The sequence below is a fragment of the Cyprinus carpio genome, chromosome B18 (genome assembly GCF_018340385.1).
Source record: "Cyprinus carpio isolate SPL01 chromosome B18, ASM1834038v1, whole genome shotgun sequence".
Taxonomy (NCBI): Eukaryota; Metazoa; Chordata; class Actinopteri; order Cypriniformes; family Cyprinidae; genus Cyprinus; species Cyprinus carpio.
Genome location: NC_056614.1, coordinates 4,579,253 through 4,594,933, shown reverse-complemented (window position 1 = coordinate 4,594,933; position 15,681 = coordinate 4,579,253). Strand labels below are relative to the sequence as shown.

General features: G+C 35.4%; 1 protein-coding gene across 5 annotated transcripts in view; it reads right to left on the bottom strand.

The window, feature by feature from the left end:
* Positions 1-15,681, bottom strand: part of aplp2 (amyloid beta (A4) precursor-like protein 2) — an 80,652-nt gene that overhangs the window by 28,479 nt on the left and 36,492 nt on the right. For all 5 annotated transcript variants that reach the window (XM_042743578.1, XM_042743580.1, XM_042743576.1 and 2 more), the window contains exons 2-4: positions 15,149-15,322; positions 13,803-13,932; positions 1,156-1,268 (exon numbers count right to left, since the gene is read on the bottom strand). In XM_042743578.1, coding sequence (XP_042599512.1) covers positions 1,156-1,268; positions 13,803-13,932; positions 15,149-15,322 — 417 coding nt within the window. The remainder of the gene's footprint in view (positions 1-1,155; positions 1,269-13,802; positions 13,933-15,148; positions 15,323-15,681) is intronic.

The following is a 15,681-nucleotide window of genomic DNA, read 5'->3' as shown; positions in this document are numbered from 1 at the left end:
GAAAAGATGGCACAGACACCAGGGAAACTGGAAAGACGGTTAATAAAACGAGAGACACAAGCAGAGTAGTATTCATGAGTTGTGAGCTAGTGTAAAACGAACTGTTCAATAGCAGATTTGGAGAGCAGTGCATGTGTGTGTGAGGTGGTAGAAGTCTAGAGATTAGCAGTATTACAGCAGCTCGGCTTATCCAATTATCAGAGTGAAATGTGAGGACTCAAGCATTCAGCAGGAAAGACAGAGAGAGAATAAGAGAGCGACACTCTCCATTCTACACTAAAAGTCACTGATTTTAACAAGGATGGAGGATGGCACAGCTGTCAATCACAGTATAGATGAAAATCACAGTTCGTGAAAGCCCTATGATTTCTGTGATGCTGAAAACAGACTGAACTGCGGAAACACAATCGACTGAATTCAAGGAATCACAATTTTTATTCCATGTTTTAATTTTAAAAATAAACCTCTGTTATGCATCACTTTGTCTGCAGAAAAAAAAAGGAACTGGATTTTAATTTACTTACAGTACATTGTAAAAGACTGATTAATTGTAAATGTTTTATCATAAATTCTGAAAAATCTGAACAGACGATAGAGAATTTCTGTATTAAAATTTAACTAAACCATCAAATGAAATCCAGAAAACCTTGGAACTTAGGAAAAATGTAACAAAATTTAGGGAAAAGATAAAAACTTGATTCATAAGGTCCTAAAAAATTAATTTTCAGTAAAATTATAATAAATCCTTGTTAAACTGTACATATTTCAAGATTTAATTTAATTAGACACTTTTTGATTACAAAAATATGATTCAACCAATAAAACACATTATTCCAAAAAAAATAAAATAAATAAATAAATAAAAATAATAGATTTTGGGAAAAATTAAAATGATTTCATAGGGTCCCACTTCTTTCACAGTAACCAAAAGTTGAGAGCTGTTTTAGCGACATCCATCGACCAATGAGAATTTCAGTAGCAGATCTAATTCCATTTCAAACTGCTTTGACTCCAACTGGATATTTTGCATTCCCTATATCTGTCTGTTGCGCTGCTAGCATCTTTGCATTACTTGTTGAGCTGTATATGATTAGGCGTTAATGTGCTTTATGTGTAGTTTGTGTCTGTATATGGCACTGGATGCTGATTTCGTACCTCTTTGGCCACTCCGTGCCACTGCTGATGACTCACGCACATGTCCATACGCTCCTTATGAAAGAATTTACACTTCTCTGGCACCAGGAGGACGTCACTCACGAATTCCCCAACTGAAAAACATACAGACACACAACACGCAGATTATTGGCTAAGCTGAGGCTTTAATATCATGCAGCTGGTACAATGCAAACAGCAAAACATCTAACACCCACTCTAACAAAACAGAATTGCAAATTTGGGTCAGCAAAAGACAACACAGCTCAATAATTCATCAACACATGGTCTTTTGCATTCTATAATGAGCATATTACAAATAGGGCAAGTGGCATCTGAACAGACATCTGGTCAGTACCAGGAGACAGAACGAAGATCTGGTGCACACAGACCGTCCCGTTCACAGCAGAGAGAGAGAGAGAGAGGAGAGAGAGTGTGAATACAGCAGGAGGTCTCACTCCATTCTTGAAGGAGTTTAACATTTCTGGGGAGTTTGACCATGAAGGTGCTAAGAAACTTTGCTTTGATTGCGATTTTAAAATGTGCCTAAAAAAAAAGGTTTGCTGTACTTGCTTGTAGGCTGCAGAATTTTGATTATATACAGTATCAATATCGATATACAATAATTAATTAAAGAAAAATTAAACTAATACTTAAAGTATGAACAGTGCCGCGTTTCATTATGAAACACATGACACATTTATTTAAACACACACAGCCTGTGTGATTTTGTAATTGCACTAAACGATATGATGATTTTGATTTAATTTATTTTAACTGTGAAGCCCTAGTAGGAATGCACTAAAATTATGGACGCCAAAAAAAACACAACAACTGGGCAAAAATCTCACAACTCCTCATCCTAACTGGGCTTAGGTTTGTTAATATTAACTAAATATTACAATTACAACTATATCATTGTAGTTCAGTTTTATTTTTGTACATTTAAAAAATAATAATAATAATAATAATAATTTAACCTGTGTGTTATTTTATAGTCACGCCAGTGAAGGAAGTTAATAGGGCTGGGTATCAATTCAGATGTCCCGATTTGATTCAATTCCGATTTGCAAGCTCTCAACAACATTAGGGCCCTATAAAATATTTTTCTTAAATTTTCTGGTAATCAAATCAAGGCATAAAACATTAGTTTAATTAATCCTAATCAAATGAAAATTAAAGCCTTTTAAACAAACAAACAAAGTGCCGAACAACAGAGGTTTACTGTTAAAATTGAAAAGAAAATAAATGTGATTATTTCTTTAAAAATACATTTATTAATATTTATTAGTAGTACTAGTACTATTGTTGTTACATCGAGTCTTAAGACTGCACAGTAGTAATATATTTCTGTCAAAGGTTCTTCATGTTAAAACAAACTTTTTTGACTGGATTCAGTTTGCTGAAATAAATACTGGGAAAAATAAATTTCTGGCTTTTGAGAATCGATATCGAATCGATGTAATTAAAAAAAAAAAAAAAAAAAAGATTTATCAAAAAATTCAGTTAATCACTGAAAACATTAATTGAATTGATAGCCCAAACAAAGTGTTTTTTTTTTTATTCAATATATTTTCTCATCTTATTTTCATTCAATTTTGATTAATTTTCACCAGATTAATGTGTAAATGAAACAGGAAAGGGAGCGTGTGAATGAGCGAGTGACAGCTGAGAAGCTCAGATGCCATCAGATGGGCCAGCATGGGATTGTGAGCCATATGCAGGAGAGTTATTACAGAGCTGACTTCAGGACAGCTGGGAGGCCAATCCGACCTTTGAGCCTGAACGAGAGCGAGAGATTGAATCCTTTAATGACCAGAAGTCTGTTCACAATAGAAGAGGATTGTGACCGTCCACAAACTGCTCATTTAGCCGTTACCACAAAACGGGCCTAGGGCCAAATCAGCCAGAATCCAGAGAGCCAAAGAAAGGCGGACAGGAGAGAAAGAAAAGGCCAGTGTTTTGGAAAATGAAAGGGTTTGGAGTAAAGAACTGGAAATAGCAGAGAACACAACTGTTGTACGAACCAAAGCCTCTCCATGCCATACAGACTCACACATGCACTCTTGCCAAAACTCGTCCCATCGGCCCTCAGGGGCCAAACTAACTAAAGTTCTTACATAACTGAAAACAGCAACTAACCCGAATGACTCAACACATACAGTCTTACTCACACAACTCATTCAACAACTACTGCCAAACACCAACTAGGGCCCTGTGATTTCCTTCAGGCAGAAAACATGGAAGGAATCACAGAATCCAGTTTGCGTTTTACTCACCCCCGAGGCATCCTAGGTGTATATGACTTTCTTCTTTCAGACGAATCCAGTCAGAGTTAAAAATTGTCTTTGATCTTTCAGTCAGCGGGTGTTGCATTGCTTCAGTCCAAAACACCTGAAATAAACAGTGCCCTTCCATAAAAAAAAAAGAAAAAAAAAAAAAAGTCTCTCACACTGCTCCGGGGGATGAACAAAGGCCTTCTGTAGCGAATCAATGCGTTTTTGTAAGAAAAATATACAAATTCAAAGCATAATATTCACTTTAATCTAGCTTGCGCTCACTGTTGTAAACAGAAGCAGTTCCGGGCGGATGACGTATGAGGTCAGCTTTGCCATACGCCGCTCAGAAGTGACGCACGCGGACACGCAGCAGAGAGATCAAAACAAAACAACGTTTACAAATTAGAAGTACAAAACGACTCATCTGCGCATGCGCAGTGCTGACCTCATACGTCATCAGCCTGGAGCTGCTTCCGTGTACAACTGTTGGCGCAAGCTACATTAAAGTGATTATTACATTTTGAATATGGATATTTTTCTTACAACAATGCATCGATTCGCTACAGAAGGCCTTTGTTCACCCCTGGAGCCATGTGAGAGACTTTTTTTTTTTTTTTTTTTTTTAAATGGAAGGGCACTGTTTATTTCAGGTCTTTTGGACTGAAGCAATGCAACACCCGTTGACTGAAATGGAGCTTGAAAGATCAAAAGATAATTTTTAATAGGGGTGCTCTGATTGATCGGCTACTGATCACAATCGGCCGATAATCGCTTTGGAATGATTGATCGGCGGTCTCTAAAAAGGCAGATCTCATAAAAACGATCTCAAGCTGATGACGCGCCTGCCGTGAGAGGTTTGGCATGACGTGCAGCGACACCGTCTCAGTCTCTGTCCGGCGCGGGTGAAATAATTATAATGCTTTAGTTGAGGTACAATTCATATTTCTTCATTAAATATCTGATAAAGTAATTTGAAAAAGTTTCTGTGAGAGATAATCAAACAAAAATCATTAAATAACCACACCACCCCCCTTCCCCCAAAAATCCACAACTGGCTTCAAATCACAACCCCTCCTCCACTGTAAATAAGTGAGCTGCATGCTGCACAGTGCAAGTGACAAATCTCAGTTCCTGTCAACTATCAAGGCAGTGTCACATCGTCACTAAAGTTTATAAATTGCATTTTTTAAATTCTTACCAGTGTTTAAACCATTCAACGCTCACGTGCTTTCCTGAAGACTGTGCGCTCATGCACCCTTGCAGCGCACACACATAATGCCAGGATCACATTACTCCGTTTGCAGTGCGTATGTGGTGCATATTTTTTCCACACTCATGTTAAGGAGATCAAGCAGCGTGTCTGCAGTAACGTTTACATCATGTCAGTGCGTTTAGGAGCTGTGTGTCTGCAGCAGTGCAGAGATCGTTTCCGCACCAAGTCGTTTTTTTGCTGTGCTCCACGCGCTGAATAAAAAGAAACAGCACATTGTTTGCAGTAAATATTAACATGCATTGACACAAAAATGTAGTAATTACATCATAAATGCATTTAGTTAAAGTCTACTGTATTTCAAAGCAAACACATAGGCTATGGTTTTTTGGCTAGGTTTAAAAGGAAAAGAGCACTTTTAGATAAAAAAGGAAATCATTTTAAAGTTCTTAAAGTTCTTTATGTACGCAGGATTGCTTGTAATAAAGATTTAAATGCAAAAGAAAAGGCAGCAGAGCTGACTGTTTCGGTCAATGGTAAGTTTTAATATAGAATGTTTGTGATAACGTAAGAAAAGTAGTTTAAATGTTTTGCTTTAGCAACTTAATACATGAATCTAAAAGTAAATGCAAAAGTAAAAAGCACTGAAGAACTGATGAAAGATTGTATTACTGTACTGTGTAAAAAAAAATTACAATGTTGAAAAAGCATTTTAAGTAACAATGTTTGGATTTAAAATCAAAATAATGGATAAATGTTGTGTTTGTGGTAAACATCAATCGAACATAATCAGAAAACCCTGTTAAATCACAATCCATAAATCCCCATCACATAGGGCTGGGAGATATATCGAACGATATGATCATGCGTATCTAGTCAGTAAAGCCGGTTCCATGATTAGCGCTAAATCCCCATCACCTGCTTTCAAATGGAGTGGCATTTAATAGACAGAGCCGTAGTTCACTGACAAGGTACGCAATATCGTGTTCATTATCGAAGGCGATTCACCTGGGATAATAAATGCGATATTGCGTACCTTGTCAGTGATCAACGGCTCCCAGCCCTATCTGTACCACACATGGTCTACACACGCACTACAAACAGAGTATGTGTGAACCTCACATACAGCTCACAAAATCAGGCTTGCATTGTATAAGCTATTGTGCAACAATTACATGATTGTAAAAACAAAAACACAGTGCATGAGCAAACATTTAGGTGAGATAAATATATAATTTGATAAAAAGATCGTTATCGGATCGGCAGATACTGCTTTCTGTGATCAGCGACTGGTGATCGGCCTCAAAAATCCTGATCAGAGCACTCCTAATTTTTAATATAACTCTGACTGGATTCATCTGAAAGAAGAAAGTCATATACAACTAGGATGCCTCGGGGGTGAGTAAAAAGCAGCCTACTCATGAAACATGCTTAAAAAACTGCACTTTAACTGACCCCAGAAAATTAAGAGTAATTAAATATAAAATAATAATAAATTAATAAATAAATAAAAATAAAAATGTATTTCTTGGCTTCCTTAATTTTTTAACTATAACTTTTTTTTTTTTTACTTTAACATTTATTAAATTGTTGCTAAATTGTTTAATGATTTTGATTAAATTAGACATGATTTTTTATTACTAAAATTTAATTTATCCATTGAAACGGAATTTGTGAAAAAACAAAGCAGATTTTCATAGTCACATTATGAAATACTGCATTTCTTCTAAACCTGCTCTTGCTATTGAGATGTGTAGAGGAATGTTATAGATTCAAAACAACACACTGTTGATTATCACGGAACTACCTTTCCAGCAACTTTGCTTGTAAGGTTAATAGGATTACTGGCTTTAAAAGTTCATGACAGGAATCTGTTTAAACAGACAAGATTATATAGCACATATTCAGTAGTGGTTCTACATTAAAAAGTGTATTTTAGGACTTGTCCTATAGGTTTCCATCATAAGCACATTAATGGAAACGATTTTTGCTTGTTTTTACAAGCTGAGGGGCACGTCAAAAATTATTTTCAGTGGCAATCGACAGCATGTCACAGATGCTGTCGATAAAGCTTAACTTGTATTGAACCCAGAATGTTCACAACACAATCTGCTCTGCTGAAAAAGCATGTGGGGATTCAGCAATTACATTATTTATTTTACAGCTGCAGTAGAAAAAGCAGAAAAGAAGTTCTGAGAGTGTCAATAGGACTGCACGCTGCTGCTCAACTGGAATAAATGGTGTATCGCATTGATATCATGTGAAGAGCGAGGCAGTGAGGCAGAGAAGTGCAGTATTCTGCTTCAACCAAACACACAAAACTACCAGCCAGGAAATGGAAAAATACACTGCTTGCTGAATACTAAAAATACAAAGTTGCCACTGTATGACACCTTCTATTTTCTACTAAATACAATGCAAAACCATAAACATTTCAAATCATGTAGTATTCTACAATTTTTACATAGCATCATGTTTAATGCAAGTGTTTACACATCTCACAAATAAAAAAGGCTGATGTGAGTTTCTGATTTAATTTTGTATAAACATGTCTTAATTCAGTTTGATTAAATATGCAAGTAGATGCTACAAAACATCAGATTTGCCACTGAAAATGTAGTCAGCACAATGCATTGTGTGAACCAGCATTACTCACATTACTATTACTGCTACTAACATACGGCTTCATACTACATATATGACAGATCAAATTTAAAAATATATAGTATACACAGTATTTTGTTGCAGTAGACAACAACAAATGTTTCAAACAGTAGTACTCTGACCTCACATTGCAGATTTATTATTATAAGTTATTTCAGAAACTATTATGGCTATTTGACTTTTTGTGGAAAGAAAATCATCTCTTTTGCCAATGTGAATAAATAATGGGTCAAGGAGGATAAATAAAGGCCCCACAACAATATGTTCTGTTGTATATTGCACATTTTGGCGTATGTAGTAGTTGATCAAACAAGCACCTGTCCACTGACCCACAATGCCAATAACCAACTTTTTATGTGCACAAGTCTTTTGAAGTCATGCATAAACTCTGTTTGAACCAATTACAAATTTTGAAGGTCAACGTTCTCTAAAAATCAGCACAAATTGCTTGTTGATGCTGATGCACTGTGCAAGGTTTGATGTCATTGATGGCAAGCTTCACATTTTTTCCGGAGGTGTTTGAAACAAAACAGAACAAAACAAAACAAAACATTTCAATATGCTAAATAAAGTACTGCTTCAATGCTTCAAGATTTCTCATTTTATGTTCCATGGACCAAATAATAACATTCAGGTTTGGGATGATGATAAATTAATTTTTAACGTTGGATTAATTATTCCTTTGATAACAATTTAATACATTTTGGTCAGAGAGTGACACTGATGAAAAACGTAACAAAAAAAAAAAAACCTTTCAAATGCCAAAAAGCAGGACGGCACGTGGAATGACTCATTTGTGTGCTCATGTAATCCCTGATTTTCCATTTTATATTAAACAACTGTGCATGAATTCGACTTATGAAGGCAAATTGCAGACTGACGACATGATCAAAAACTCTTAGATGATCCAACAAAAGCTGGCAAAAGAATGTTATAGTTAGTTAGTTAGAAAGAGACAAAGGGAGAATAAAATGCTATGAAGAAAAACGACACCAAAGGATTGAGGCCAGCTGCTTTCAACTTCATAGTTTATAGCCCAGTTCCTCTGCTCTGTACCAGTCCTGCATCAAAGATTTATGGCTATTACACATTAAACGCAGTATAATCTCTCTAAAAACGATGTTACCCCTGTTCTTTCCATTTTTATCTCTGGTTGTATCTACTAGACTCTTCGGCCAGGATGGAATCTGCTCTCATCCGCGTCTGTTTTCAGAAACACTAGCATCAGATGAACCAGTGTAACCTTTGGAGAGCTGATCACTGCTGAGGTTTCTGTCGAGCAGAGCTGCTGTTGATTTAGCACAATCCTCTCTGCTAAAGAGCTGTTTATCTCAGCACTACCTTGTATTGGTATCATTCAGGACTATTAAGGCTAAAGGATGAAACGTTCAGCAGCTAAACAGACCCAAACAAAATACTGGAAAACGTCTGCTGACTGCCCATTAGGAGTTAACGTCGGCTGAAATGAATCAAGCCAGTGTTTAAAAGTAAAGAGCTAATGGTCAAATATGAGCTTTGCTCTCAGCTGACCAGAATAGCTCTGAAAAGTCTTAACATTCACTCGCAGATGTAATTACTGCGGTCATATAAACCTCCTCGTCTAAAGCCCTCTCCATTCCGTTTGAGGAAACTAAAACCAAAAAGATCAAGGGAAGACTGACTAAAAATAGGATAGTTCATCCAAAAATCAATTCTGTCATTTACACGCCTTCACATTGTTCCAAACCCATAAGACTTTGTTCATCTTGTATCTTGTGCAGAAACACATTTGCTTCACTATACTTCATGTGCTCTATGTATGTTGAGCAATGTTTATGTGAATTAGTCAAAATTAAATCAAAGCATATAAAGTCTTGATTTTAGACCTCTATGAGCTTTCTAAAGAGTCATATTTTTGATGGAATGGACCTTCACTGGAGTAACTCTCAGATTTCATTAAAATATCTGAACTTGTGTTTCAAAAATGAATAGTGTCTTGTGGATTTGTAATACCATATGACTTTCATGAAAGATAAAAAGAGAAGTTTTGAAGAATGCTCATGCTGCTCTTTTCAATACATCTCTTACAGTTTTGCACATAGTTTAACTTTAATGTAAATGCAACCGAGACCAGTGTGATCCAGTTGTGTTTGGTACTACTACTATCAACCCTGCCAAATGCACATACAATAATGAGCTTACAACAACTAACAAAACTACTGTATGGCTTACAAGTATGGACTACATATACATTTCATACTTTTTGGCCCTTTTAAGTGCTTGGCTGTCTGATGACTGTGCTTCCACTGTGTTGAAAATTGCAGCATGTACATTTCCTCTTCTTACGTCATACGGATTTGGAATGACATGAGGATGAGTAAATGACAATTTTTAAAAATATTTTTAAGAGCATGCATGCAACTGCTTGGAAGTGCAAACTACAATACTGCATAATCCTCAAAGATCAAGCCCAAGCACATTTGCAGATTTCTCTAAGGTTTACGCTGCAGTGAGAGACAGAGACATAGACGAGCCGCCCATTTCACTGCATTACACCACCAAAACAAAAATCACTCTCCCTAATTAAACTCCAGAGGCCAGAATGTTGCTGAATCACAATGAATCCTCCTCATTAATAACAGCAGTTAAACCCCAGAGGAAGCAGTGAGGTGAGAAGACAAGGTGAGCCCAAACATGAGCGAGTCTCGCTGATGTACCGACTTCAATTCAAGGTTACAAATGCACCTAAAGAAGAAAATCTCCTTAAACACCAGGGGCTGCTTTTCTAGACACAGAATATGCCTAGTCCTTGATTTCTTTGCCATCAACTGTGGCCAGAAACACCCACATTTTAGCACCATTCGTCAAGGCAAACATCAATACTTTTCATATTCTGGTTAGGGTTATGAGTATGCATTAAACATCAGTCCATAAATTGTCCAGCATGATTTGTTTCTCAGACACGAATGATCAAACTCATTTCAAATCCTGTGATTTTGAGATGTGCACAGTAAAACGGCTATAGCAGCCACCCAAAAACATCCTAGCTTCTACAAAGCAGGGCAGTACTTTACGTAGAAAAATAAAAAAAACAGCTTTTTTTATGGGTTTTGCTGTTTTCATTTCTGTTTTTATCTTCAGCCAATTTGCACGCTCCACTTCAGATCAATAAAACCGTTACCATGGCGACTCATAAGTAGAGAAAGTTGTTGATGGAACAGTGTGGTGCTGCTATAGGCTTTAGGTTGCTCCAGACCATGAGATTCTATTGGCAAGCTGTCATTCAAAGAGAAAGAGACACAGGAAGCACTGGACTGAAAGTGCGCCGTCTGCCCGACCCGGTCAATCAAACAGCAGCCGACGTCAGGTGATGCGAGTCAACAGCTGCCGCATCAGCTCAAACACACACACAAAACAAAAACCAGCCATCTTGGAAAGCCTCTGACTGTGGGCCCATTTCACAGTCGGCTGGCAGCGCTAATGGCTTTTTTCAGCCCACAAAGAGCCACAAACAAAACAATCCCCCACAAAAAAGAGACAAACAAACACGGGAGGAGATGAGGAAAAGGCACGGACAGGCGGAGGGCAGCTTCTCTGATGAGACACAATGAGATAAATGTTATTGTTCTTACGTGGATTAGAACAAATGGAAATGTGGGACTGGAATCATTTATTTGCTTAAGAAAATTAATAACAGTGGGAAGTTATTCATGCCTGAACTATTAATCAATATAACTAGCATTAATGAAAACAGTGCCATTTTAAATTTTTCACCAAAGGCACAAATATATGGTCTAAAACTACTTGTCATAGGGCTGTTATTTCCATACATTACAACATACAGTATACATGAAATGAACATGCATACGTTTGGGATCAGTAAGATTTGCAATATTTTTTTTTTTCTTAGCAACCGTTTTCTTGCGCTCATCAAGGCTACAGTATTTATTTTCAAAAAATACAGAAAAAACCCTATTATTTTGTGAAGTATAACTGAGATCTACAAAAAAAAAAAAATAAAAAAATAATAAAATAAATATTATATTATATATATTACATATATAATATATATAGATATAATATATTTTATGATACTATATATATATATATATATCTTATATATTATTATATCTATATATATATATATATAATATATAGTTGGGGTTAATATACTTTATTTCTGTGCTAAAGCTGACTTTTCAGCATCATTACTCCAGTCTTCAGTGTCACAGTTCAGAAATCATTATAATATGCTGTAATCATTCAGTACTGTATGTTCTGATTTCTGTGGTTCTGGAATTTGTTTCCCAGCATGCATTATAGCATAAATAAGCAAGCAAAGAACGGCAAAGTTTGGTTGAGTTTTTTTTAAGAATAAATGAGTATGTTTTATTTATTAAAGAAGCATTAAGTCGATCTAAAGTGACAGTTAAGACATTAAAAATGTTACAAAAGAGACTTCTATTACAAATACATGTTTCTAATTGAACTTTTTATTCAAAGAATCCTGAAAATAATGCAATACAGTTTTAACAAAAATATTAAGCTGCACAACTGTTTTCAACATTAATGATAACAAGAAACATTTCTTGAGTAGCAAATCTGCAAAGTTAATGTGGTTTTTTACCAAAGTTTCGGCTCATTTTCCAAAGGTGTGACACTATTTGATCTAAAATACAGGTAAACACAACATACAGTATAAAAATGAACATGCATACGTGTGGGAAGTCAGTAAAATTTTGCAATCTTTTTTTTCACCAAGTTTCTTGCGATCTCAAGGCTGTATTTATTTGATCAAAAATACAGAAAAAAACCCTATATTTTGTGAAGTATTACTGAGATCTAAAAAAAAAAAAAAAAAAATAAATAAATAAAAAAATATATATATATTATATATATATATATATTATATAATTATATATATATATATATATATATATATATATATATTATATAATATATATAATATATATATATCTGTGATAAAGCTGAATTTTCATTATATTTTAATATACTTTATTTCTGTGATAAAGCTGAATTTTCAGCATCATTACTCCAGTCTTCATTTTCACGGTTCAGAAATCATTCTAATATGCTGTAATCATTCAGTACTGTATGTTCTGATTTCTGTGGTTCTGGAATTTGTTTCCCAGCATGCATTATAGCATAAATAAGCAAGCAAAGAACATTTTAAAAAAAATATACTTTTAATAAAAAAAAAAATGATTAATTAATAAAAATAAAAGAAGCATTAACTAAATCTAAAGTAAAAACAAAAAAAATTAAAAAAACAATAAAAAAAAGAGACTTCTATCAAAAATACAATTCAAAAAATCAACAAAATAATCAAACAAACCTTAAAAAAAAACATTAACATTAACAACAAAAATACAAAACTGAAAAAAACAATTCAACATTAATGATAACAAGAAACATTTCTTGAGTAGCAAATCAGCACAAGATAATGGTTTACAAATGTGACACTTTAGACTGGTGTAATGACGCTGAAAATTCAGCTTTACATCACAGAAACAAATTACATTTTAAATTACATTCAAATTGAAAAAAGTTGTTTCCGATTCGAAAAATTGAGAAGTATTTCAGAATATTGTTTTTCCTGTATTTTGAATCAAACCAGTGACTTCTTTTAAAAACACTAATAATCTTATTGACCCCAACATTTTGTACAGTACTGTGTCTCAAGATGTTGTCACATTATTACGCATAGATTCTCCATTGATGTGCTTTTAACTTTAACTATACCTCATTGCAAACATCCAGTCAATAAGCCAGAGACCAAGGCAAGGTAAAAAAAAAAGAAAAAGCGAAGAAAGAGAAAAAGTGTTAAAGACAGTTTACAAACTCTGACAGTTTAAATCACTCGGGTGACCAAGTTGCCATTGGCGATTGCTGGGAAACCTCCTGAAGGAGAGGCAATGTATTATAGAATAAGAAACAATAACACACACACACACACACACACACACACACACACACACACACACACACACAGCCCAATGGATCTCCACCAGCCTCACAGCCTCTGTCTGGAAGGGGAAATGGGATTTTGCTTTATTACTATAAAGTTCTCCACTCAGTAATGGCTTTTTGCCCCACTGTCATCTTCCTGAGACCAGTGTTCATGAGTAATGAGCAGAAGCACAAACTGAACTTTCAGTTTTTTCAAGATGTGTGACAGTAATTAAACTGTTAGTTCAACTATAGGTACTTTTTCCAACAAGTGTAGGTGCAGTGTCACAAAACACTTCAGTGTTTTATCATTACTTCGTATTGTGCAATATATTTTGGAGCCTGTAGCCAATCACAGATGAGAAAAAGCTACCTGAGCTCCAGTTCAGAGACTGAATCTATCTTTAACGTCTTCGCCTGTCACTTTGAACTGCTGCTCTGGCTTCTCAGATGTCTCACTTCAACAATGGCGTCTTTAACCCCACGGGACATTCTGGATAATTGGCCGTTTAAAAGGACAACAGAGCTGTCAATCAAACACCACTTACCCAAGCACTTGTAGGGGACCACAATGTGAGCGTGGCCCTTGCACTGTTTCTTGCCCTTCTTGCACCAGTTCTCGATCTTGACTGGCTGGTTGGCTTCCACCACATTTGTGATTTGCAGCTCAGGATACATCTAAAGGCAAGAGAGCGGAAAGATTGAGTCTGTAAAGTAAGCGGTGATCCATGCTTCACAATCTCCAGACGCCATCTGCTCACGTATTGGAACTAACACAAGATTTACTCTCTCCTGAAATACATTAAAAGGACATCAATGAAAAGCAAGCTCAAAATGTACAGGGACGGTATTGCTGTTTTTGCAGTCAGCCATATGACAGATGAGAGCAATATTTGACATTTTTAACCAAATAGTATTTTTAATATAGTTTTGGAAAAGGATCTTTTAGAGTACAGTGTGTTGGGAGGGTTATTGCTTATATAAATCAGCAGTAAAAGACACCAATGTCTGAAAGTAGTACATAAAGAAAGTAAAATGCAATAACTGTTTGAAGTATTTTTAGTTTGTGTTGTGCAAATCTGTGATGCAGCTGATTGTATTGCTGCCCATTTTGGCCAGGACACTCCTGTAAAAGATGTTTAATCTCAGAGAGTCTTTTCTGGTTAAATATTTGCACATTTTGGGACAATTTGGGGCAATTTGCATATTTTGTTAAATACTAAGTTTCCCATTCAATAGCTGCATTTATTTGATCAAAAATAAAGTAAAAACAGTAATATTGTGAAATGTTATTACAATTTTTTTTTTTTCTAAACTTTTCATTTGTATATATTTTAAAATATAATGTAGCCTATCCCTTTGATGCAAAGCTGAATTTTTAGCATTATTACTCCAGTGTCACATGATCTTTCTGAAATCATTCTAATATGCAGATCTGCTGCTCAGGAAACATTTCTTGTTATTATCAATGTTGAAAACAGTCATGCTGCTTAATATTTTGGTGGAAACAGTGATTTTTCTGATGAACAGAGTACTAAAGAACAGCATTTTTTCCAAACATAAATCTTTTGTAACAAATGTTCAAACTTACTGCCACTTTTGATCATGTTTATGCATTTTTGTGGAATAAAAATGTCAATTACCTAATAAAATTCTAACTGACCCCAAAGTAGTGTAATTTATAACATTTATAATAATGTAATAAACATTAAAAAGTAAAGTGCTAGTTTGAAGTCAGTGTGAAACGTAACCCAATCTATGCATTTCCATTAATCAGCAAATGATCATATTGTGAAGTGGATGATCAAACAGATGGCTCACTGCTCTCTTCCTCCAAGGACTGAACAAGAAATGAATTCTAATGGACATTTAATGTTGTGTAACATTGTTTTACCTCTTGACAGTATTGCAGCACTCCTTCTTTGGTTCCGACGCAGGTTTTGGATCCGGAAGTGTCCGGCTCCCAGCGACCAGTCTGGATGTTAATGTGCATGTTGAGCTTGCCGCAAAACATGGCAACCTGCGGCTCCGCAACGGCAAATCCGGTACCTGCATTTGCTGCCAACGCCTGGAGAGAACAAAAGAAAGGTGAGAGAAAGATTAAGGGACGAAGTTAATGGACACTCTTATTATAGTCCAATAAAAGTCAAGCAGGATCAGACCTGTCATAACACACTCATAGGGGCCTAGACATAACACAGGAGTTCTTTTATAATGACTTGATTTCAGCCAGAGACTAAAAAAAGCCAATTAAATCAATACAATACAAATATGATATTCTAATATTTGAAGGTATTAAAAAAAAAAAAGTATTCCTGTGAAGCAAAGCTGAATTTTGTGTCACATGATCCTTACAAATACATAGATATTTATTTATTTTTATATTTAGCATATGGCCTTAAAGCAAACCAGCATGGACTTTGATTT